Genomic DNA, 23,579 nt, shown 5'->3' on the forward strand with positions numbered 1-23,579 from the left:
AGCACATATTCTTAGCCACTGGACCACCAGGGAAGTCCCTGCACTGATTTTAATGAGTACATTAGAAATAAATTATCTCCCTCCCACCCAAAATCATGCGAGTTGGTGCCTAGTGTACAGCAGATACCCAATAGATATACGCTGCATAAATGAAGAGGGGTCACACTAACAGAACAGCACCTGCCTGGAGAGCGTCTCGCCCTGTAATACTCTGTGCTAGTCAGGCCAGACCTGGAAGGTGATATGAAAGATTCAGAAACCTAAGAGAGAGACAAGCAATAACTAACAACAACAACCACCGTGACAGCAGAAGTGACAGCAGCTAAGCAAACACTCAGTCTCTTTCCTGGTCAGCTCCTCTCTGGCCTTTACTGAGCCACCGTCTGTGTCAGGCGCTTTTCTCACATCACCTCCAATGCCTCCAGAGGATCACCCTACGGGAAGGGTGGCAGGGTCAGCGAGCTGTCTCCCCCATGTTCCCGTTTCCCTTGTCGGGCTGTCCCTGGGCAGGGCTCTGGAATTTGAGCCTATATGTGTCCCTTGTGGCCTGAAGTGGTAAAGAAGGAAGTGTGCCTCTCTCCCCGCCCATCAGTCAGAGAGAGAGGACGCTGTGATCCAGGGGAGGATGGAAACACAGGAAGGAAGGAGTCTGGGTCCCTGAATCTCCACGTGGAAGGCCGCGTGCATTAGGCTGTGATGTGGCTGAGAAGGAAGTGGTTATGTCAAACCACTGAGAATTTGGGATTTACCTGTTACAGCAAACAGTGTCTGCCTGCCTAAAACAGAGATCAGATCAGAAATCAGATCAGCTCGGTGCTTTGTGACCACCTAGAGGGGTGGGAGAGGGAGGGTGGGAGGGAGGGAGACGCAAGAGGGAGGAGATACGGGGATGTATGTATACGTACAGCTGATTCACTTTGTTATACAGCAGCAACTAACACACCATTGTAAAGCAATTATACTCCAATAAAGACGTTAAAAAAAAGAAAAAAAGAAATCAGTGCTACTATGACCAAAACCTAAAATTGGAGGCTGGTGGTCTAGTGAGGGAGCTGACATTGTAAGCCGGACAGATGGCAAAACAGCTGATAAAAAGGGTGTCCAGACAGCAGACTCCTAGCTGTGGCGCTACAGCAGCAGTTCTCAAAGTGTGGTCCCGGACAAGCCGGGTGTGTGTGGCCTGAGGACCTGTCAGAAATGCGAGTCCTGGGCCCCGCCCTAGACCCACGCGTCTGAAGTTCAGAGTGCGGCCTAGAAATCTGTGCTGTCACCAGCCCTCCCGGTGACTGATGCACGCTCACGTTTGAGGACTGCTGCTTCGGGGGTATGACCGCGAAAGCAATGGGCTCGCCGCAGGCTGCCCCGGACTGAGCCCTCTCCACTGCCCTCCCCTTCCTCCGCTCACCTGGGTCTCAAACCACACTCAACCCTACGCACGCCCACGACTCTGTCCTGCTCAGCTCCTGTTTGGCCTCTAGGCTCCGGGCAGAGGTCACAATTTCTGGAAGCCTTCTCCAGCTCCGACCCCCTCTCTGGCTACGCTGCCAGCAAGCCAGCTGCCCCCGCAGGGCACAGACCACCCTGGCTTACAACGGAGTAACCACGGCTCCCACGTCCTGGGACTGTTTTTTGGGAGAGCGGCCGCAGGCTGGCCCTGGCCGTCCCTGCCTTTCGCAGGATCTGAGGGTGGGAGGGATAAGGGGGGCTTCAGTACCCCGCCCCCGTCCACCGTGGGGCCCTTACCCGCGTGGGACTGCATGTGCTCCAGCAGGTTGTTGTAGAACTGGAACTGGATTCCACAGGCGCCGCACGTGTAGGGCTCTGCAGGGAGAAACGGAGCAGCCGTTTCAGGGGCAGCACGAACCCGGATGCCTTTCTGCTGGGCCGCAGGCAGCTTTGGAACTGGGCACCCAGACACACATGGGGGCTGTGCCCTCAGGGCTCTGGGCCTGTCTGCCCCCCTGTCACTAGCTAGTGAGGGAGAGGCTGCAGGGGAAGGAGCAATGGAGAGAGGAAGACTGGCAGATCAAGACCGCCGAGTGTAGTCAAGCGGCATTTATCGAGTGTTCACTGTGTGCCACACTGTTCCGGGCGCCGGGGATAACACTAAGGGACCAAGAGCTCTCTCGGGGCGGAGACCACATCTTATTTGTTCCACAGCCCACCTCTCAGCTGGTGGAAGCACACAGACAGCACTGTTTGCTGAGTGAACAAATGAATGAACGTATGAATGAACCAAAAACAACATAATGGACGTGGAGGGCAGTAAAGAGAAGGAGAGAAGGGGTGAGAGAAAGGGTGAGAAGTGGAGAAACACAGAAGAGCTAGAGAAGCAGGGATAAGACAGGAAAGGGAAGAGGAGCGGGCCGGAGGGCGGCAAGAATGAGAGCACATAGGAACGCGAGCACGCGTGCCCAGCAGAGGGACGTGGAAGGAAAAAGAGAGAGAGAAGAGAGCAAAAACGAGTAGGGAAAAGACAGCAGGAGGATGGCGGAGATGCGCTCGGAAGAGGCGTCCTGAGGGTGCCCCCGTGAGCAGGGAAGGGTGGCTTTGTTCCTGCAGGGCTGGGGGTGGCAGAGTCAGGACGCCCATGGTCACAGCTCCACCCGACACCTGTCCAAACTCCTCCACCCGCCTGGGCTGGGTCTCCCTGTGCCTCCACCTCCTCCAACTGGGTCTACCTGGGAGGGCGGCCCAGGTCTGATGCTCTGGGGAGGTCCCGAACGTGTGGCTGGCTGAGTTCATTCCCTACCCTGCCTCGCCCTCTCCAGCCCCCCGACGGGACCATCACTTACTCTGTAGGAGAGGGAAAGGATTGGAAATCAGGGGACTTGCAGTTTCTGCAAAAGAGAAACAGTTTAGCTAAGTCTCTTCTGGTTCTGGTGCTCGGAGATGACAGTCATTACTTCTGTCCTTAAGAAGTAGTGAGCCAGATGGGCTCTCGGAGGAGGAGGGGGCAGCTGGGGTGGGGCTGGGGCACGGGCAGGGCGAGATCAGCCGGGGCCATCCCTCCAGGACACCCCCAACTTTCAAAAAGTCAGCCCACAGAGCGCCAAGGAGAAAATATCCACGTGTGGCCGCCTGGTTCAGGACAGGGAGCTGGGAGCTGCTTCTAGGTCCTGGCACCGGGGTGGTACTGTCTGGCACCAAACGCCAGAGAGGCCAAGGGAGGGCTGCGCTTTGAGGGCTTTTCTGTCTGCTGGCAGCTCCCCGCGCTTCCTGGCATGGTCAGCTGAGCCTCACAGGCTGGAGGCGGCAGAACGGGGCCAGACGGACTACACCGGGAATCCTGGCTCCACCACTCACAAGCTGGGGACCGGGGGCAACAATCAACGTCACCTGAGCCTCAGTTTCCTCATCCAAAAAGTGGGGATAACAATAACACTGACCCTCACTGGGCTGTGGTAAGGATGAAAACAGGTTAAGACACATACAGCTCTGAACACGTGCCAGGCACACAGTAAGCGCTCAATAAATGGTGGCTGCCGGCGGGAGCAGCGCTTCACACCGTCATTCCCAACTCTGAACATCGGCTCTGGTGGAAGGAGAGGCAGGGGGTGCAGCCTGGCTGGCTGGGAACAAAGGCTCCCGGGAGACCGCGGTTTCAGTCCTGGCTCTGCTGCTTATTCCTGTGTGGCCTTGAGCCAGTCACTCCAGTTCTTTAAGGCTCATCTTTTGGAGGGGCTGAGTGGGTTATAGCTTCCAAAAGGATGAAGCAGTTTGGAAAAGTCGACACGCTCTCTACGGTTTAAAGGATCGTGGCAACATTCTCGGGGCTCCCACGGCACACCTCACTCCCTTCCTTGGAGCACCTGTTCATCAAACCACTCGGTTTACTTACAAACACCACCACCTCCCAAACAGCCTACCATGTGAGTGTGTGAACTCTGCAGGGCACCCTCTGAATCTTCCCCACCACAGGGACGTGTGTGCCATGCCCATTCCACAGCAGAGGTGAGATCGAGAGGCGAGCTCAAGTCACCGGCTTGTGGATGGTGGAGCTGGGGTCGAGCCTCGGCTGGAGCTCAGATCACTGAGAAGCTTGCACGTGCAAGTCTGCGCTCCTGGATGTTTCATAAAGCCCCTGACTGGTGGTCACGCCACGTGCATCATCTGTCTGCACCCAGGTAGGGCCCAGCACGGTGCTGAGCACAGGCCAACACCTAATCTGGTGAAGTAAACTTTAATTGAGCAAGAAAGTGAGTGATGGCTTACCTCAGTATAAAGGAAGTATCAAAACCTTTTTTACACCCTGCCCTGGCTGGCACTGTGCAGACCAGATTGCTGTGCCTTTCTCGGGCAGAGGCTGCTTGTGCTCAGGCATGGCTCCGCCAGGCTGGCCCCAGGTCTGGCTGGGGACAGTGGCTTTCGGCTGCTCTAAGGTGCTCTAGGGTTCCACTAGAGTCCTGCAGGAGGCAACCACCAGGGGGCGCCAAAACACCACTGGGAACCTCAGGCAAGCCTACTTGGGCTGGTAGGGGCTGGAAGGGAACCTTTGGATGTTCCCAGGTCCAAAAGGGGACCAGAACTTGGGGCCTCCGGCTCTTAGGCCACAGCTCTCTCTACTGTACCCGCTTTGCTTCTTCTGGAAAAAAAAAATGGCTGTGATGTTCATCCTATAAACATAGCAATGGCTCAAAGGGGGCCATCCAAGTCAGTATATCACACAGGTCATGGGGCAGGGGAGTTCCTCTCTCCATGGGGAAGAGACAAAGAGGATCCACAGTCCCGGAGATGCTCCTGAGGCCCGGAGGGATGTCCCTCCCGCTTCTGCCTGCCGGGCTCTGGCCGCCCTCTAATGCTCTGCTCTCAACCTCCTCCCGACACCCTGCCCCATCACGCACCACAGAGGTCCCGGAGCGGACTGAGGCGGCAGCACAGGGTGACTGTCACGGGGCACACTCACCGCTGGAGTTTTGGGAACTGCTATTCGTCTCTTCAAAGTGGTTTTGTGCTTTGCCTTCTACCCTCCGACTGAAAGCGCTTTCTGCTGGGTGGGGAGAGGAGAGAGCAAGGAAACACCACGGTGATGGGTCAGCAACAGGTCCAAAGGGCGGGGCATGCCAGAGGGGGCTTGGGAGGCCAGGGACGCGGGAACTGCCCCGGCCCCTGGGCTGCTTGAGTGCCTGAGGCTTTATGCTGGGGAACCAGCAGAGGGATGGGCTCCAGAACCCCAAACCCCAAACCTGCAGTTCCTCAGGCTCACCTGAATTGCCTGATACCTCGTCAGGGTCCCAGGAGGTCCCCGACAGTGCCCAGGGTGGGTGGAGGTCCAGGCACGGGGGGGATGTGTGTGGGATGTGGGCGCACTCCTGAGCTCCAACTGATCGAGTAGATGGTACACAGGCCAGGGTCTCCCATCTCTGACCCCTGGGGGGCCACACGTGACACTAAGTCATCTGGATCTGCCACTCGCGACTTGCTCTGCCCGATTCTGCTGACACAGGCCCCACCAAGGAGCGGGGAGGGTGACAGACTGCTTCCTGGGGGTGGCTCCGGCAGAGAGGAGGGCCAGAGGGTGGAAGGGGTCCCTGGGTGGCAGAGATGTCATGATAGGCTGAGCCGGGTAGCCCCACACCCTGGGAGGCCAAAGACCAGGTGAGGTCTGGTCGGGGTTCACCGGGGGCAAGGGACTGGCTCCCTGAGTGATTCTGGGGTGTCTCCACTGACGTGCCTTCCTGAGTGGCTCGCCTTCTCCCGGAACTCTCTGTAAACGCCGGAGTCAGAGAAAGGGTCCAACCAGGTGGGAGACACCCACGTTCTGTCTCGAACGTCTGAGCCAGAAGGTGACGGCTTTTCCAAGCTGCTCAGTGGGGATGCTGGATGTGCCAGGATATAAAGGCTTCTGGGAACAAGTCAATCTGGGATGAGCAGCTGACCCAGCAGCCTTTCTTAAGGAGAAACAGCTTGCATGAGGATATCAAAGGCTCTGAGAAGTTCGACCGGAGAGAGACCCATCTAGCTTCACTGAACCCGACCTTCCCAAATAGAATCGGCCACTGAAGCCCAATTAAAAATATGAGATTCCTTAACATCCTTCGAAAATGGTGATTCTGGGAAATGCCATTGTCACCCAGGCCACCCTACGCCAGGAGGGCAAGCGCTCATACTATGGGAGCCGAGGTTCCAGACGGTCACTGGGGTGATGGGAAGGGAAGCCCCAGGTGGCTCCTATAGGCCCTGCTCAATTCCCCCGCCCCCGACTCTGACAGTGCCTCCTGAGGCAGCCTCCGCTTTGCAGAGGCTGTTGACAACATCACACACAAGACCCTCTCTTCTAACTGTGTCTGTAAAATGCCTGGCCTGAGAGCTACACACCTGCCCACTTCAAGATACCATCTGTAAATCGGCAAAGAAAGCCCCTCAATCCTCTACCTAGGAAAAACGGGGGGACTCTTATTTACGAAGCACCTGCTATGGGCCAGGCACTGGTCCAGATGCTTTACATCCACATAATCCTCCAATCGCCCTATGAGGTCCACGCTGTCATGCCCATCTTATAGGTGAAAACCCAGAGAGAGTGAGGTTGTCAAGTTCCTGGGCCTGACTAAGCTCCTAACCCTTTAAGATGGCAGAATAAGGAGATTTCATTCTTGGGACAGATGCTTCCTTTTTAAAAAGGGCTGGGGCAGGGAAGTGGTTCCTTCTGCCATCTTAAACCTCATGCATGCAGGGGACGGTTACCCATCTATGGAGGATTTTCGTGCAGCCTGACCAACACGTTGGTACAATTCAGCACAACTAAGGTTACAAACTCTTCTAATTAGCCTCCTATGGCTCAGCTGGTAAAGCAGATTGTGATCAGCTATCCCTGCTATAGGCACCTCTGGCTGAAAACCAGCGCGCGGCTCCACAGGGGACATCCCCGCACAGGCGCGCGCGCGCGCGCACACACACACACACACGCACGGGAGCGGCTGCCTGTTCTAGCATGACGGGGGCAGTGATGACTTCCAGCTCCAACATGCAGGCTCCGGCTCACAACCTGGTGTCCCCTGACCTGCGCAGCTAGTAGTCCAGGTGTGACACCCATCACAAGTCTTCCAGGTCACAAAAAGGCGGCCAGAGGCAAGCCCCACCGCTTGTGATGCTTTACTCGATGACTCTGGGCTCTGAGAGCTGCCATAGACCACACAGGCCCTACAGGCAGTTCTCTGCAGAAACTGCAGATGCAAAAACTCCCAGCCACAAGGTCGAGAGTAAAGTAAAGATCTGAAAGCCGTGATCCCATTATTTAGTTGAGCCAGTATCTACCACCAGTAAGTCCGTGACGACCAGCCTGTTTAACTGATTTATAACTACTGTTGCCAAAAAACAATGGCTACTAGCTCTTCTCTACACAGTAGCTGAACACCGTTACCTTCAAAGTTGATTAACTACTTACTCTCCTTTCGGGAGATCTAAGCACTTAAGCATAGCTTCAAATATCTTTAAGAACCACATCCTTGCTCCTGGTTAGCTTTCTGAACCAGAGGAAAGGCGAGCACCACTCACCACGTGGCTGTAATCGGTCCAGCCCCCTGGTTCATTTGAGTGAGTTCTCAGTTTGATCACTTGTATATTTTGAATGGATAACTTTGGGCCTCTTGAGGGTATCTGAAAGGCCCGTAGTCCCAGAATGACCAAGTCATCACTCTACCCTACATCCCACATATCTAGGGAGAAGGCCCAAGGCTCTTTCCATCCAGGTGTGAATCAGGATTCCTGATTAGCTGGTACTCAGCACACAGTGTGTCTTATCATTCCCCGATAACTGGTAAGAAATGGCTGGTGTGCACGTTTCACTGCCTGTTCACCCTTCCAGAGGCTGAGCCCTTTCTGCGTAGACTCAGACAACACTGGAGTGGGCATCCGTTGGCTTCCCGCTGGGCTATGGCTCATGGAGGGGTTTCCTAAACAGTGAGGTAGCGGGAGGCCAAGAGAACAGAGCTCCCAGCCAAACACTCTTCTTCATGGAGAGCAGCTCTTCGTAGAAATGAGTTTTTAGACTGGATTTTCTGAAAAATGGGGGATGCGAACTCATGCCAAGAGGGTCCAGGCAGGTGACGTAAATGGATGAACTGGGCTGGATGTGAGACAGACAACAGTGTGATCACAATGAGACATGGCACCTGCCACGTGGCCACTGTACTGGGGAGGCAGGAGGGAGTGGTGGGGACTGTGGAAAACCAGAGAGCACACGCTCTACTGAAGGAGGCAGCTGTGGCTCGGCCCCAAGGCAACTGCTACCCTGAGGAAAGTGGGCCCAGGACTGCCAGATCTGACTTTTCAATGTAAGCCAGAAATCAAAAGTTTCATATATAAATCTCCTAATGCTCAAATGTTGGCAATTAATTTGAAAGAATTTAAAACCCCTTAGGCCATGACTTGGGGAGAAAAATATTCTCCTACTTAAAAAAATTAGTTTGCAAACCATCTTGTACAACCCTCTGATTTAGGGTAAGAAAACCTAGACTCAGAGAGGCTAGGTGGCTTGCCGTGGTCACAGAGCCAGCCTGAGGCAGAGCTGGGACCCAGATTCGTCCCAGAGAGCTAGGGACCACCACCCTCGCTCTTGCAAGGGAACAATGACCCCGGGCACAGCTGTGGCAGGTGGGGAGAAGGGCGGGGAGTGGAGGAAGTGTGAGGGTAACATAGGCCATTGGTACCTGCAGTTGCCTTGCTTGCCGGAGATCCCGAATTTGGAGTGCGGAACGTCGGGGTTTGGGTGGCTGGAGGGGTGCGGTGTAAGAGGGTAGCGCATCGGACCACGGAGGCCGGAGCCTTTTTCCCCGACTGGTTCGTCTGGGTCTTCGCTGCCACGAAGCGTGGAGACGGGGAGACCTCTGGATGCGAACACTCAGACCCTGTGTCTGGATCGTCCGGTGGCTCCCACCCGGGGGCAGTACCTGAGAGGGTCACGCTCTCAGTTGCCGAGGGAGCTTGGAGCCGACCAAGTACCCCTACGCTCGAGGACCAAAACTTCTTGGTCCACAGAGAGCAAGGGCTCTGGCTCCCACCTGGAGCCTGAGAAAGTCTGGGAGTCTAGAACCTTCCCCAGCTTCTCCTCGAGGGAAGCCTGATCGCCAGCTCATACTCAGCATTACTTGGAGGCCACTGACCAGCCCACTGGCTGGGTCACCCATAACCCTTGACCAACCCAGGCTCTGCGTGTCTAAGAACTCGGCCTGTGACCCATGCTTGGGGCACTTGAATTAGCCAACCCAGGCTCAAATGCATTTTCTAAAATGCTGACTCCTGAGCCTCTTTTCCCTCCAAGGCAGGCTGGCTCAGCAGTAATGATAGACGACAGAGAGGCAGAGACGTGCAGGGTTGATTGATGGGAGAGGGGAAGAGCAGAGGGCCCAATGTCGCCCCACGGTCTTACGGGAAGGGGCTCGTGGAACTCCTGGGCACTGCCTGGGATTGACAATCTCAGGGGACAGTGCTCGACCCAACACCTGATGCTTTAATGGAAATCAGTGCAGCAGCTCCCCGGTGGGGTTAGGGGCAGCTTGTGTCACCATTTCCCACACCTCCTGCCTCCCCTGCCCGCCTTCTCTGCAGAAACTGGAGTTACTGAGAACAGGGGTGGGGGGCCCTGACCCTCAGCGGGTCTCCAGCTCGGCTGGTATCAGGCGGCAGCCTCCTGCACGCTGCCCGGAGACGTAGTTACCGGGGTGGCAAGTCCCTGAATGTGGCCACAGTGCCACCTTCCAACCGAAAGGGGAGGCAGTGGTTTCACTCAACTGCAACTCTTCCCGGAGGGCAAGAGTGGACCAGACGGCAAGAGAAGGGACCCCTCCGGGGCTGACCGGGGGCTCACGGAAGTCACCGGCACTGGGAACATCTCAAGGGCACCACCTTGCCGCAGAGTCTGGCCGGAGCCTGGGAAGGACGCTGCCCTGCTGCCTGCCTCAGGGGCAGAGGAGAGACCTTCTTACACCCCTGCTCCCAGGGCAGTGTCCATCCTGGGCACCAGACGCTGTGCCCGCGGCTCTCATAGCCAAAATAGACGGGCGCTCCCTGACCCTCCACCTCTGCCCACTCCTGGCCGGAGGAAGCCCAGGCCCAGAGACGCAGGAGTCAGGGCCTTGTTCAAGGTCACACAGGACCCGAGGCCCTGAGGTGAGCTCAGAGGACTCAGGCTGGCCCCCCTTGTCCCTCTGGGGAGGTCACTGCCTTTCCACCTCAGTAGCAGCCAGATGCCAGGAGCTGGGGATGGGGCGTCCTTTGGTCGTGGCCCCGTAAGCAAGCCCTCACCTGCCCCCCCCCGCAAGCCCCAGGAGGAATCCCCCAGGCTCAGTCTGTGGAGAACACAGGTGTCCCCCGCCACTCCTCTTCCCCGCCGCCCCACTCTCCAGATTCTCACTTTCTCAATCAGGAACTGGAGACGGGTGGGTGGGGAAGGATACTTACATATGATCCCCCTTTCTCCCTCCCTTCCTTTCAGAGTGAAAGACCTTGAAGGTCCCGGGTTCAACCGGAAGGGTGGCTCATCTCACAATTCTCAATTGTTTTTTTCTTAGCCACGGGATAAACCTACACATCAAACTCTGAGGGAGGCGTCCAGCGTCCCACCTCTGATTTCTCCCCTGTCTCCCTGAAGCGCAGTTTGGGGACCACAGCTTGCGGTTCACTGTTTAACGGAAGCAGCCCTGAGTGTGCGGTGAGCCTGACCCACCTCTGAATCTCAAGTCTGCCACCTCCGGCTTCCGTGGTCTTGGACCCTTTACTTCCCCTCTTGGCCTCACTTTTCCCACCTCACCTCCACTGATGAGAGCAGGACACCCATCTCTGCACTACCAGCCTCACAGGGATTTTGTCAGAATCCACACAGGTCACGGAAGCACCTTGAACGGTAAACTACTCTTCAGACGTAAACAGTTATTAATGGTATTTTTTAGGAATAAGGAAACCAAGGCCCAGAATGGTTAATAAGTTTACAGCCACACAGAAAGTTAGTGCCAGGATGGGACGGGGGCTCAAGCCTGCCAGCTTCTCATGGAGGTCTTTGCACAGGCCATGTGGTCCCCTTAGGCACTAACACACCCCCGGGCACCTGGGCACAAGGGACAGAGAATTTCTGAGCAATAAACAGAGCGTGTTGCTTCCCCTCTCAGGCCTCGTCTCCACCTGCAGAATGGTTTCTAGGAGACCCTCTGGACCAGATCTTTTCATGGTCTGCGAGCCTGCTGTCAAAATCCTGGCGTTCCGTGTGGGAGAGCCCCTCCTTCCCCGTGGCAGGGAGCTCAGGACACCCAAAAGCACATGATACAGTAAACCCTTGCCTGGGGCCTGCCCACTTCTTGCCCTCTCAGTCAACCCCTCTCTCTTCCAAGTTTCATGGCCTTTGCTCATGGTATCCCCTCTGCCTGGAATGTTCTTCCCTCCAGTTTCTGCCTGGATTACTACTGCTGGTCCTACATACCTCCACCTAAACATCACTTCCTCCGGAAGCCCTCCCTGATACCCCACCTGGTCATTTATCTTCCAGTCGCCTCCCTTGTTCCCTTCCAAGATCTGACTGCCACCAATGATGACCCATGGTGTGATCTTTGATCAATGTCTCTTTCCCCATTACCCTGTATGTTCCGTGGGGGTAGGGACTCTGCCACTTTGGTCCAACCACGCACTCAGTGCCTGGCACATTCCCTGACACACAGTAAGTGCTCAACAGATACTGTGGAACCAGGAATCAAAGCACGAATGGCTCAGAACCACTTAAACAGAGCACATTAAAGATGGGATGCCCAAGAGAGGGCGAAAGAAGCTTCTCACATGTTATCCTCCCACTGGTACCAAGGGTATAAGGCAGCTAGGGACAAAGAGGCTCAGAGAGGTACGGGCACCATGCCAGGGTCACAGAGGAGATCAGTGCCGAGCCAAGATAAACTTCCCAGGCTCCTAACTCATTTCACTCAACCTTTTGCTCCATCTGTTGACTTTCTCACATGGAATGTTACCAGGCTGATATTCCTACCTGGGCTCTCACTGAGAAAGGAAGAAAGCAATTCAGACTGGCAGACTGGCCTAGTAAGAAAGGTATGAGATATTTACACATAAAAGATATTAAAAATAAGACAGCACGTGGTCTCTTCTTTCTGTAAAGCTGAAAATTTAACTGGAACAGAAATTCAGAGACTATAAGGATTCAAGAAAGGTAACCATGCAGCGGAGAGGCAGGGAAGACCAGAGGATTTCCCTGAAACCTTTAACGCAGTAGAGGGGAGTGGAAACGCATTGGAGGCAAAAGGGAATAGGGTGCTCAAAGGCTAGAGGAGGGAATGCAAGGGAGAGGTGATGCAAGAGGAATCTAATTTGGGAACCACTGCTCACAGATTTTCGTCTTAGAAAGGGAACTGGAGACCTTACACTTCTGGCCATGATGGTATGTATACCTGGTACAGGACTAGCCCTCCTCCAGATTCAACTGTAAAGCTGGACGAAATGCATGGAACAAGAACTTTCAGACTCTGAATGTAGATGGTGCAAGACTGATTCATGAAAGAAGACCTGCTGTGAGCCCCAGGATCACCCCAGCTCTCTGCTAGGATAGACCCTCTGGACCACAGCACAGAGGTAGAGCTTGAAGGATACACTGCAATCTCACTGCTCTGAGAGACAGTGATCAGAGTTCAGGGCTTCTGAGGCAGCTGGAATTGACAGGGAAGAATAACGAAGAGGAGGCAATTGTGCAAAAAAACAGCTCCAGAAATGGGCAGAGGGGCCCCTTGAAGTCTCTGGCTGAACACCAAACTGTATTTGTACAGAGGGAGCCTCTGCAAAGACTGGCAACCAACAGCTGCTTGGGGTGGGGGTGGGGGGTGCGGGGAGCTGACTGAAGATTCAGAGGTGGCAAAAGGCAAGGAGAGGTCTGAGTTCCACCTGCCAGAGGAGAGATCTTGCTGAATACTTCCAGCATTCAGTTGAGACCCAGAAAAGCCAGGCCTCAGAGGGATTACTCTAACCCTAGAATAAGGACTGCTCTGGAACTGCCCTAACACAGCTTTAAAACAAGGCTTTGAAGTATCGAGTTGACCTGTAAGTAGATGAACTGCCTGCCAGGTGCCAGAACAAAATTCAACACTTTTTAGAAGAAGACAACAAAATCCACACACTCAGCAACACAGCATATGCATCCACAATGTTCAGCACAGAATACAAACTTATTTGTTAGGGGAAGTGGGAAAATGTGAGGAATAATGAAGAGAAAAAAAATCAACAGGAACATAAAGAAATGACAGGGATGATGGCGTTAGCAGCCAAGGACCTTAACACGGCTATTATAAATATGCTCAAACACTTAAAGGATAATATGAATATAATGAAAGAAACAATGTAAAAAGGAACCAAGTGGAAATTACAGAGACGAAAAATACGATAGCTGAAATGTAAAATTCACTTGATGGACATTTCTAATGAAACAAGTAAGACCGTAGAAGAAAAGATCAGTAAACTTGTACACAGGACACTAGAAATTATCCAAATTGAAACACAGAGGGAAAACAAGGCTGGAAAACCGAACAGAGCTTCAACTGATGATCTGTAAACATCATAAAACAATCTAATATACATGCAATTAAAGTCTCAACAGGAGAAGGAAGAGATTGGGGAAGAAAAATATTTGCAGAAACACTGGCTGAAAATTTTCCAAATCTGAGGAAAAATATAAACCCACTGATCTAAGAAGCTCAGTGAACCCCAAACAGGATAAACACGAGGAAAACTATACATCGTAATCAAATTGCTGAAAATTAGTAATATAGAGAAATATTTAAAAGCATTCAGAGAAAAGAGACCCATTAAATACAGAACGACAATCAGAATGATCTCTGAATTCTCATCAGAAACAACATAAGCCAGAAGATAAAGGAATGACATTTTTAAAATGCTGAAAGAAAAATATCTCAACCTAGAATTTCATATCCAAAGAAAATATCCTTCAAAAGAAAAGGTGAAATAAAAACACTTTCAATTAAGAGAATCTTTCATCAACAGACCTACAGTATAAGAAATGTTGGGCTCCCCTGGTGACGCAGTGGTTGAGAGTCCGCCTGCCGAGGCAGGGGACGCGGGTTCGTGCCCCGGTCCGGGAGGATCCCACATGCCGCGGAGCGGCTGGGCCCGTGAGCCATGGCCGCTGAGCCTGTGCGTCCAGAGCCTGTGCTCCGCAACAGGAGAGGCCACAACAGTGAGAGGCCCGCGTACCGCAAAAAAAAAAAAAAAAAAAAAAATCCATGTAATTTACCACATTATCAGAATAAAAGATAAGAATCATAGGATCATCTCAACAGATGCAGAAAAAACACCTAACACCAATTTCTGATAAAAACTTTCAGTAAATTAGAAATAGAAGGTAACTTCCTCAACTGACAAAGGGGCATCTATGAAAACCTATTTTAGCTAACATAATACTTAATGATGGAAATGATCATACTTAACGATGAAAAACTGAACCCTGTGATTGGAAACTAGGCAGAGATATCCACACATTTCATTTATTCAGCATTGAACTGGAGGGTCCTAATCAGCATAATGGGGAAGAAAGAGAATAATAAAAGGAATACAGATTAGAAAAAAAGAAGTAAGGCTGTCTTTATTAGCAGATGACATCAGTATGTACAAGAAAAATTCAGATAAATTCAGAAAAAAGCTAAGAGAACTAATAAGTGAATTTAACAAAGTTGCAGGATACAAATTCAATATATACAAAAATCATAGCAACAAAAACTGGAAAATAAAAAAATCACAGTAGCATCAAAAAACCCCATAAAATACTTAGATATAATTTAATGAAATATGTAAAAGACCTCTGCTCTGAAAATACAAACTATTGCTGAGAGAAATTTAAATAGACCTAAACCAATGGAGAGATACACTATGTTCATGAAGTGGAAGATCGACTATTATTATGATGTCTATTCTCCCCAGATTGGTCGATAGATTCAGTGTAATCCTAAACAAAATCCCAGCTGGATTTTTTTGTAGCAATTGGCAATAAGACTAACATTTATATTGCAAGGCAAAGTTCCTTGTTTTAAGAAAAATATTCTTAAAAATACACAAGGTTGAAAAACTGAGAGTACCTGATTTAAGACTTACAGTAAATAAGACCATGTTGGCACCAACACAGGCAAATAGATCAGTGGAACAGAAATAAACTCACACGTACTTACGCATTCAACTGATTTTCAACAAAGGTCTCAATGCAATGTCATGGAAAAAGGACAATCTTTTCAACAAATGGTGTTGGAACAACCAGTCATATGGAATAAAGTTAATCTCAAATCAAACCTCTCATCATTCACAAAAATTAACTTAAAATGGATCAGAGACTTAAATGTAAAAGCTGAAAGTATAAAGATTCTAAAAGATAATAAAGAAGAGTATCTTCACCACCTTGAGGTAGGCAAGGATATCCTGAGTAGAACTGAGAAAACACTAACCATAAAAAACCTGATAAATTAGACTTCATTAAAATGAAAAACTGCTCATCAAAAGATACTATATGAAAATCAACAGTCACACCAAAGACTGAGAGAAAATGTCCACAAAATATATATTTGATAAAGACCCTGGATCTAGAGTGTATAAAGAACTCCTCCAATTTAACAATAAAAAGACAAACAACCCAACCAAAAAAAATGGGCAGAAGACTTAAACAGTTTCCAAAGTAAAATATACGAATGGCTAATAAGCAAATGAAAAGGTGCTCAACATCATGAGTCATCAGGAAAATACAAATTAACACCACAATGAAATACCACTACACACTCACCAGAGTGGCTTCCTACCACCAAATTGTTGGCAAGAATTTGGAGCAAGTGCAACTCCCATCTGTGGCTGGTGGGAGTGAAGGGCGCTAGTGAAAGGCGCATTTCCCAGTCATCTTGGGAAATGGTTTGTCAGTTCTTAAAAAGGTAAACATACTCTCTCCTATGACCTATCAATTCTACTCCCTGGAATTTATCCAAGAGAAATGAACACAGAAAGCCTAGTACAAGCATTTTCAATAGCAGCTTTATTCATAATAGCCTAAAACTGGAAACAATTCAAATGAACAAGCCAATGGCTCAACAAACTGTGGTACTTGCACACAACAGAACATTGCTCAGCAGTAAAAAAAAAAAGGAATGAACTGATATATACAACATGTATGAATCTTAAAAACATTTTGCTAAGTGAAAGCAGTCAGACCCCAAAGAGTACATATTATATGACTCCATTTCGTTACACCTCCTTCCAGTCAGCCTACGTCTCTCTGGATGCTCTCAGGAGACCCAGGGTCTCTCAAGGCCTGGCCCTGAGTACCACTTGATGAAGCCATCAAGTCCAGCCCCCAATTCCACACAGAACCCATGGACATACAAATATCTAGATCCAAAGGCCACTGGAGGGGCTATTTCTTGGTCAGCTTTGGAGAATCAATCCTCTGTTGCATCTAACCTAAATCTCTCACTCTGTAATTTTAAACACAGATGATCACAGAGTCCCTAGACTTCAGTAATAAAGAAGAGATGCACTCAACAAACAGATGCAGAAAGACAAAGAGAGTTCACGATAGAGAGAACAAGAAAATGAGGAACAGAGAAAGAGTAGACAGCCTTTCAGGAGAGAAGTACCTGGATGTTAGGGAAGTAATCAGGGTACAAACGAAGCACCCCTTCCTGCTGTACCATCTGACATGTGATGCAGGAGAACTTCATGGTTAAGAGTATGGGCCTGGAGGGTGCCTGTCAGGGTTCAAGCCAAGCTCCTCCTCTTATTAACTCCATGACCTTATTCAACTTGTTCCAGCAAGAGCCATTTGGGGAAAGAGCAGAAACAGCACTGAGGGTTTTCTCCAAAGGCTGAAACCCAAGTTGCAGGATGGCTTTGTAACTAACACCTAACTGTAAGTGCATTCTGCGTAGCAACCCCTCTGGGCACCAGGCAGCGGGGCAGTTGCTGCTTCCCCGGAGAGCACAGGTAAGCAGGTACCCACACACAATTGCCCCGTCCCTGCCCATGGAGAGCGGGATCCCCAGAGGGGTCTGAGCCATGGAGCTCAAGCCACAGCCCTGATGCTTCAGCACCAGCACCGTGAGTGGGTCAAATGGATGGGTTACTGCCCACCCAGTGTAAGCTGTGGCCTCTCTCCCCCACACAGGACCTGGCCATGTGGTGGGCAATAAATAACCCACACATGCTTAGCGTGGGTGGCAGGAGAGGCTCCTGTAATCGCGCCACTGCAGATGCCTGCCTGAGGGTCTCCTTATACTGGAGATGACTGGAATCCAGACCCCTGGGCTGAAAAGACCTCGAGAGCTCCCACAGGTGGGAAACCTGAGCCCAGAGAACGGAAGTGACAGGTCCAAGGTTACCCAGCAGTCAGGGGCCGAGCAGTATGAGAACCTTAGCCCAGTATTCCACCTAAGGATGGGTGCTCCCCATCTGAGGGAGACCCCTCAGTCCTGCGGCTCTGCGCAGCAGGCAGGACTTCCTGGGGAAGCTACCTCCTCCACCGCCTGAGCTCTGGACACCCCTCCCTGCCCACCTGAAAGCCCTCAGGGGCCCAGGGGCCTGTGCTGCTACTGCCAGTGCTCCAGGAGGGTTGGGCCCTCTAGGCACCTTGCACCCTGATGACCTTGCATAATCCCTTCCCCTCCCTGAACCTAAACCTTCCCATCCACAGACTGTGGAGTGGGATCCCCATAGCTCTTTTGTGAAAAACAAAAGCAGGGATACTCCCAAATACCTCTTAAACACCCCGCCCTACTGCCCTGCAATGTGGTTAAGCCCCGCCCTGTCTGAACTTTGGCTGAGGACTGAGGGCCCTCTTAGCTCATATACTTGGGGATCTAAGGATACAGACCCCTCTGACATCCAAAAGGGAAGCTGGGAAATCAGCCGCATGGGGAGAATGGAAGGCCAGGATGTCCCTGTGGGAAGGATCCTTAGAACCCTTTCCCTCCCAGGCCAGGGGAGGAGGGAGAGATTGGGGCCTGCCCAAGGCCACACACATGCCTGTGACTCCACTGGGACTAATACCCGGGGCTTCTGAGGCCAGCCTGGCACTCCTTCTGACTTCTTACCCTTTCTACCTCCAAGGGCAAAGCTGCCTTGTCTAACTGACCATCCTCTAGCCTGGGTTAGGCCCTGCACTGGTTCAGACTGAAGCTGCATTACATGGTGCTGCCTTTGGGGGTAGCGACTCAGGAACCACTTGATTTGGAGGTGCTTGGAAGAGGTGAGGACAAGCCTGCTGAACGACTTGGGTGAATGATGCCCATCCTTCCTAACCCCAAATCCACATGGGCCCAGGCCTCTGAGACCGCCAGGGGAGGACTCAGACTTTCCTGGCTTAAGGGTGGGGCTTTCCCTGCTCCTGCAGTCAGGTGGCCCCAGGTCAGACTTGGACACCTAGAGGCTGACCCAGAACAAGTTCACCTTTGCTTTCACCCTCCCCTGGCAAAACTCCAGAGCCTCAGCCTATGGCTGGCCCACCCTTCCCCCAACCAGAGAAGGTACTCACTGATGGGGGCGTGTAAGGCCACGTGCTCCTGGTAGGGCGTGTAGTACTTGTACTGCTTTCCGCAGAATTCACAGGTATAATTGCCGGTTTCTGTCCAAGGAGAGGAGAGTGTGGGAATGGGTGCCTGTTCCCACCCAGAAGTAGCAGCTTGCTCCCTCCCCCACAAACCCCTCCTCATTCTGGGACCACCAACTAGAATCAGGAGCCCCCTTGAGTCAGACCGCCAGGGTTCAAATCCCAGCTCCTCTATTTCAAGCTGTGTGACTTTAGGCAAATCTAATAACCTCTCCGTGCCTCAGTTTTCCTATCTGTAAAATGGGGCAATGATAGGACCACCTTATAGGATTGCTGTGAGGATTAAATTTGTATGTCACATGCTTAGAACAGTACCTGGCACACGCTGTCCTCCTCCATCGCTCCACCCCCAGGCCCCGGTGCTCAGGAAATGGGTGGTGTCCTGAGTTGACCTCCAGTGCCAACCTCTTTATCAGCCCCTTTTCAAGCCTTGCCCTCTGCAATGGCCACATGTGGGTCACCTTGTCTCCAGGGTCTTCCCTGCCCCCAAACGCCCCCCACCCCCTGGCAGAAGGGGCCACGTCTTCCTCTTGGGTCCCACCGGACTTCATCTTTACCTCTCTTTTGGCACTGCCTAACTTCTTTCTTCTTAAAAATTTCTGATGTAATATTGTTCACTGGGGGAAAATTATAAAATACTGATAAATACAAATACAAAATTTTAAATATAAGAGAAACTTCAATCATCTATAATCCCCCAAAAAGAGCAGCAGCTACCCCACAGGGTGGAGCATTCACCTGGCCACTTGCCCCAGACCCCACCCTGCACTCCCATCTCATCTCTCACTGACGTCAGCCGTCTGGCTTCTACGGGCCTTGAATTAGCCGGCCCTGATCTATATGCTCTTTGTAACCTGGCGCATTCATTCAATCAACAATATTTTGTAGACATCTTGCTCAAATCAATAAACATCGATCTCTACTGCATTTATTGGCTGCCTGGTTACCACTGGACTTTGGAATTTGCTGAGCCAGTCTCCTAAACCAGAGGACATTGAGATTGTTTCAAAATTTTTCCCTTATAAAAAAATGCTGTGATCCATACCCTCGTAGAAATTTTTGCACATCTGCTCATTATTTTTGCACACCACTGCGAAATAAAGATTATTGTTCATAATCTTTGCACATATTTCCTCAGGATAAACTAAGGGTCTGCATTTTTAAGGCTTTTGATCACCACAGCACCAACTACTTACTGAAAGACTGGGCCAATTTTCGCTCCCATCAGAAAGATCTCAAAATGACTGTTTCCATATACTGTAGCCAGCATTAAGTACTATCATCTTCTTACTGTGCCTGATAGGGAGAAATACATTGCACTGCTGGTTTTATTTTCCATTTCTTTGAGTTCTAAGGAAGCTATTTTTGAGGATTAATGAACTACAGTTTTTCTTTTGTGACTTTCCTATTTGTGTTTACAGTCAATGTTTCTACAGGCATGTTTACCTTTTTAAAATCGCTAAGAACTCTATAGATGAAGGGCATCAACATTTCGTTCGACATGTTACAAGTATCTTTTCTCAATTGGTTTCTTAGTCTGTTTATGTTCTTTTCTCGCAATATAGAAGCTTTAAAAATTTTGGTAGCTAAATAATTTTTGTTAACTGATTCATGACCACGGTAAAGACATATTATTGCTCTTTGTAGGCTCTGAAGTTGTTAGATCAACTGTATTAATTGTATTATTCAAACGCTATATAACCTTTTTTTCTCTCCTCGCTCTGGCAAAGACTAAATGTTGTGATCAATCCTTCCAATTCACTGTGTTTCTGAATTTATTTTGTATATTTAGATATAATGTTGTTTGATGCAGACGGGCTCATGAGATCAAAACCTCCACTTTGAACCATATCCTTTGTTAACATTACACTATTTTCTAACACAGCAGTTCTCAAAGCATGGTCCCTGGGCTAGTGGCAATCAGCATCGCCTGGGAACCCGTTAGAAATGCAAATTCTCAGGACTTATTCGAAACATTCTGCAAGAAAAATCCTAAGGATGGGATCCAGTAAACTGTGTTTTAACAGGTCCTGAAGAAAATCCTGAAGTGTTAGAAAGTTAAGAACCACCACTCTTTTTTTTTTTTTTTTTTTGCGGTACGCGGGCCTCTCACTGTTGTGGCCTCTCCCGTTGCGGAGCACAGGCTCCGGACGCACAGGCTCAGCGGCCATGGCTCACGGGCCCAGCCGCTCCATGGCATGGGGGATCTTCCCGGACCGGGGCACGAACCCGTGTCCCCTGCATCGGCAGGCGGACTCTCAACCACTGCGCCACCAGGAAAGCCCCACTCTAACTTTTAATCACACTGTTTTATTAGTTTGTCTGGTATTAATATTATTAGTTCTTGATAATTACTTTGTTAGATCCTTCTACTTGTTCACATGTGCCTAAAGCCGTTTCCCTAAATTTTCTTGTACTTGCATTCATCAAACAGGTACTGCGCTAAATGCTGGCACAAAATGTTGAGCAGTGGTCCCTGCCTTCAAGGAACTTACAGTCTGGAAAAGGAGAAAGAAAAATCGAATCATCACACAAATCTAAAACTGCAACCACAATGGGTGGTCTCAAGGAGACACGGTGCTATGAAAATCTTAATAGGGAATTCAATTTAGTTAAGGGAGTAGGAAAGAGCTCCATGGGAAAGAGAAGAGTAAAAGACAAGGAATTAACTAAGTATGTCTCTAATAAACCATTCTTAATTGGATTCTTTTAAGTTAACCTGAGAATCTTTGTCTTCTAATAAAGGAAATTATGCCATTTGCTTTTATTGCTATTACTGACTTGGTTTTACTTGTCTTATGATTCTTTTCTTTTCATCTTATACCCTTTCTGGTTTATTCCCTTAGTTTTCAGTTGTTTGATGTATGAACTCTTTTCTTTGCCTTTCCATTATTCTCCAATATTCCAGCATTTTCCAATATTTTCCATTGTTCTAGACAGTATATAAGATACATTTCTCTAATTTTTATAGTCAAGCACGAAATGATATTTTCATATCTATTACCATTGAGAAAGGTAGTTTAACTCAGTGCCTCTCAAACTTTAGCCTAAATAAGAATCATCTAGAAAGACTGTTACAACACAGACACCTGAGCCCCACCTTGGAGATTCTGATTCCACAGGTCTGGTGTGGGGCCTGAGAATTTACATTTTTAATAAGCTTTTAGGAGATGCTTATGCTGCTGGTCTGGGGACCACACTATAATAAGCAGGACTGATTTAACCTACTTTATTGTATCCTTCACCTATTCCTTCCTTCCTGGTTTTTAACATTCATTTTTAATATTTTAGAATGATCTCTTTTTTTGCATTCAATTTTATAATCAGATTTGCAACATTTTAAACTTAAACTTACTTCTAGTTTACCTGGTTTCAGTATTCACAAGTCCTCTTTTACTATGAATTAATGCCTCATAATTGAGCCCTTAAATGTGTTCAACCACTCAGTTCATTGGAGTACATCTTCAAGTAATTTTTTGAAGTTGGGTATATAGGAGAAATAGCACGTTTTTGAGCCCTTGCTTTTTTTTTTACACATAAAACAGTTTGTCTAGATATAAAATTCTTAGATTACACCTTTTTCCCTTCAGAACTTATTCCATGATCTTTCAGCATTTAGTATTGCAGGGAAGTCCGATGCAAGTCCACCTTGAAATCATTTGTAAGTAACTTGCTTCTTTATTTCCAGGTACCTGTATAGTTTTCCCCCTTATATTTATAGTTTAAAAAGCCACTAATATCTACCTAGTTATGGGTTCTTTTTTATTGATTCTACCTGACATATAGGTCTTCCTTTAGCTGAGCAATTTTTTCTTCTATTGTATCTTTGGAGTATTGCTTCTGTCCCACCAATTATCTGGAACAGTTTCCCCGTTCTCCATATTTATCATGTTTTCTGCTTATTAAGCTCATCTGTTCAAGTTTGTCCTTCACATTATTAATTCCATTTCTGCAGATCAACTCTGCTCTTTACTATATACAATGTAGGTTTTAAATCTGCTCTTATATTTTCTGCTTCTCTCCAATTCTTCTCATCTCACTCCTCTCTCTTTGCTTTTTCATCTTATCTTGTTGCCTTTTCACCATACAGCTTCCTTTTTTACAGAGGTCATGCTATGGACTGAATTGTTTCCCCCGAAAATTCAGATGATGACGTCCTGTCTCCCAATGCAATGCTATTTGGAGATGGGGCCTTTGGGAAGTAATTAGGTTAGATGAAGTCATGAGGATGGCAGTGGGGTCCCTCATGATGGGATTAGTGCCCTTATAACAAGAGGCACCAGAGAGTTTGCTCTCTTTTTCTTCTCACCATGTGAGAGTACAGCCAGAAAGAGGGTCATTGGACCAGAACTCAATCATACTGGCACCCTGATTTTGACTTCAGCCTCCAGAACTGTGAGAAAATAAATTTCTGTTATTTAAGTCACCCAGTCTATGGTACTTTGTTATGGCAGCCTGAGTGAACTAAGACAGGTCATATTTTCTCATACTTGACTGTGGTTGCCAAACAGCATTTCCTTCTAGACTCTGTGGTAGATCATTTTCAGAGGTATATTCTTCCTCTAAGTCTCTTAAATTCCTTTCTTGTCATGTGGAATTTTCATAGTTCCCAAGTTTTATTTTCTTATTTTTTTTTTTTACCTTTCAAGTCACTCTTCCTTATCCAGGTATAAAACTCAAGTAACCTATAAATAAATCCAGATTTACACTGTTTCAATAGACTTGAACGAATTGTCCTCAATCATCCCCCCATTATCATGGTAGACCATTACCATGGGAGTAATTCTCAGATCTGCACCCGAAGAGCACGCTGACACACAGGGCCTCTTAGACCAATTCCCTCCTTCTAGCAGGATTCCTCTGCTCTGTCCTGGCTCTGGCTTCCTCCTCCTTGAGTACTTAATTCTCCAATTTGCTCAGCTGACATGGATGTGAAAGGCATACTTCCCAGCATGCCCTGCTGCCACTGTTTCTCCTCTTCCCCTGACCTATAGAGCTCTACTTGTGG

General features: G+C 49.3%; 1 protein-coding gene across 21 annotated transcripts in view; it reads right to left on the minus strand.

The window, feature by feature from the left end:
- ZNF618 (zinc finger protein 618) overlaps positions 1–23,579 on the minus strand; it is a 184,103-nt gene that overhangs the window by 20,250 nt on the left and 140,274 nt on the right. For 4 of the 21 annotated variants that reach the window (XM_027105126.1, XM_027105108.1, XM_027105107.1 and 1 more), the window contains 6 exons: positions 19,129–19,188; positions 18,497–18,586; positions 8,649–8,888; positions 4,907–4,990; positions 2,796–2,840; positions 1,744–1,821 (listed from right to left, as the gene is read on the minus strand). In XM_027105126.1, the coding sequence (XP_026960927.1) occupies positions 1,744–1,821; positions 2,796–2,840; positions 4,907–4,990; positions 8,649–8,888; positions 18,497–18,586; positions 19,129–19,188 (597 nt within the window). Of the gene's footprint in view, positions 1–1,743; positions 1,822–2,795; positions 2,841–4,906; positions 4,991–8,648; positions 8,889–18,496; positions 18,587–19,128; positions 19,189–19,767; positions 19,868–20,926; positions 20,964–23,579 lie in introns of those variants that run through there. The other 17 variants (XM_027105114.1, XM_027105113.1, XM_027105111.1 and 14 more) reach the window with 15 other exon arrangements.

Source organism: Aethalodelphis obliquidens, unplaced genomic scaffold (genome assembly GCF_003676395.1).
Source record: "Aethalodelphis obliquidens isolate GAN/ISIS:26980383/991018 unplaced genomic scaffold, ASM367639v1 scaffold7, whole genome shotgun sequence".
Taxonomy (NCBI): Eukaryota; Metazoa; Chordata; class Mammalia; order Artiodactyla; family Delphinidae; genus Aethalodelphis; species Aethalodelphis obliquidens.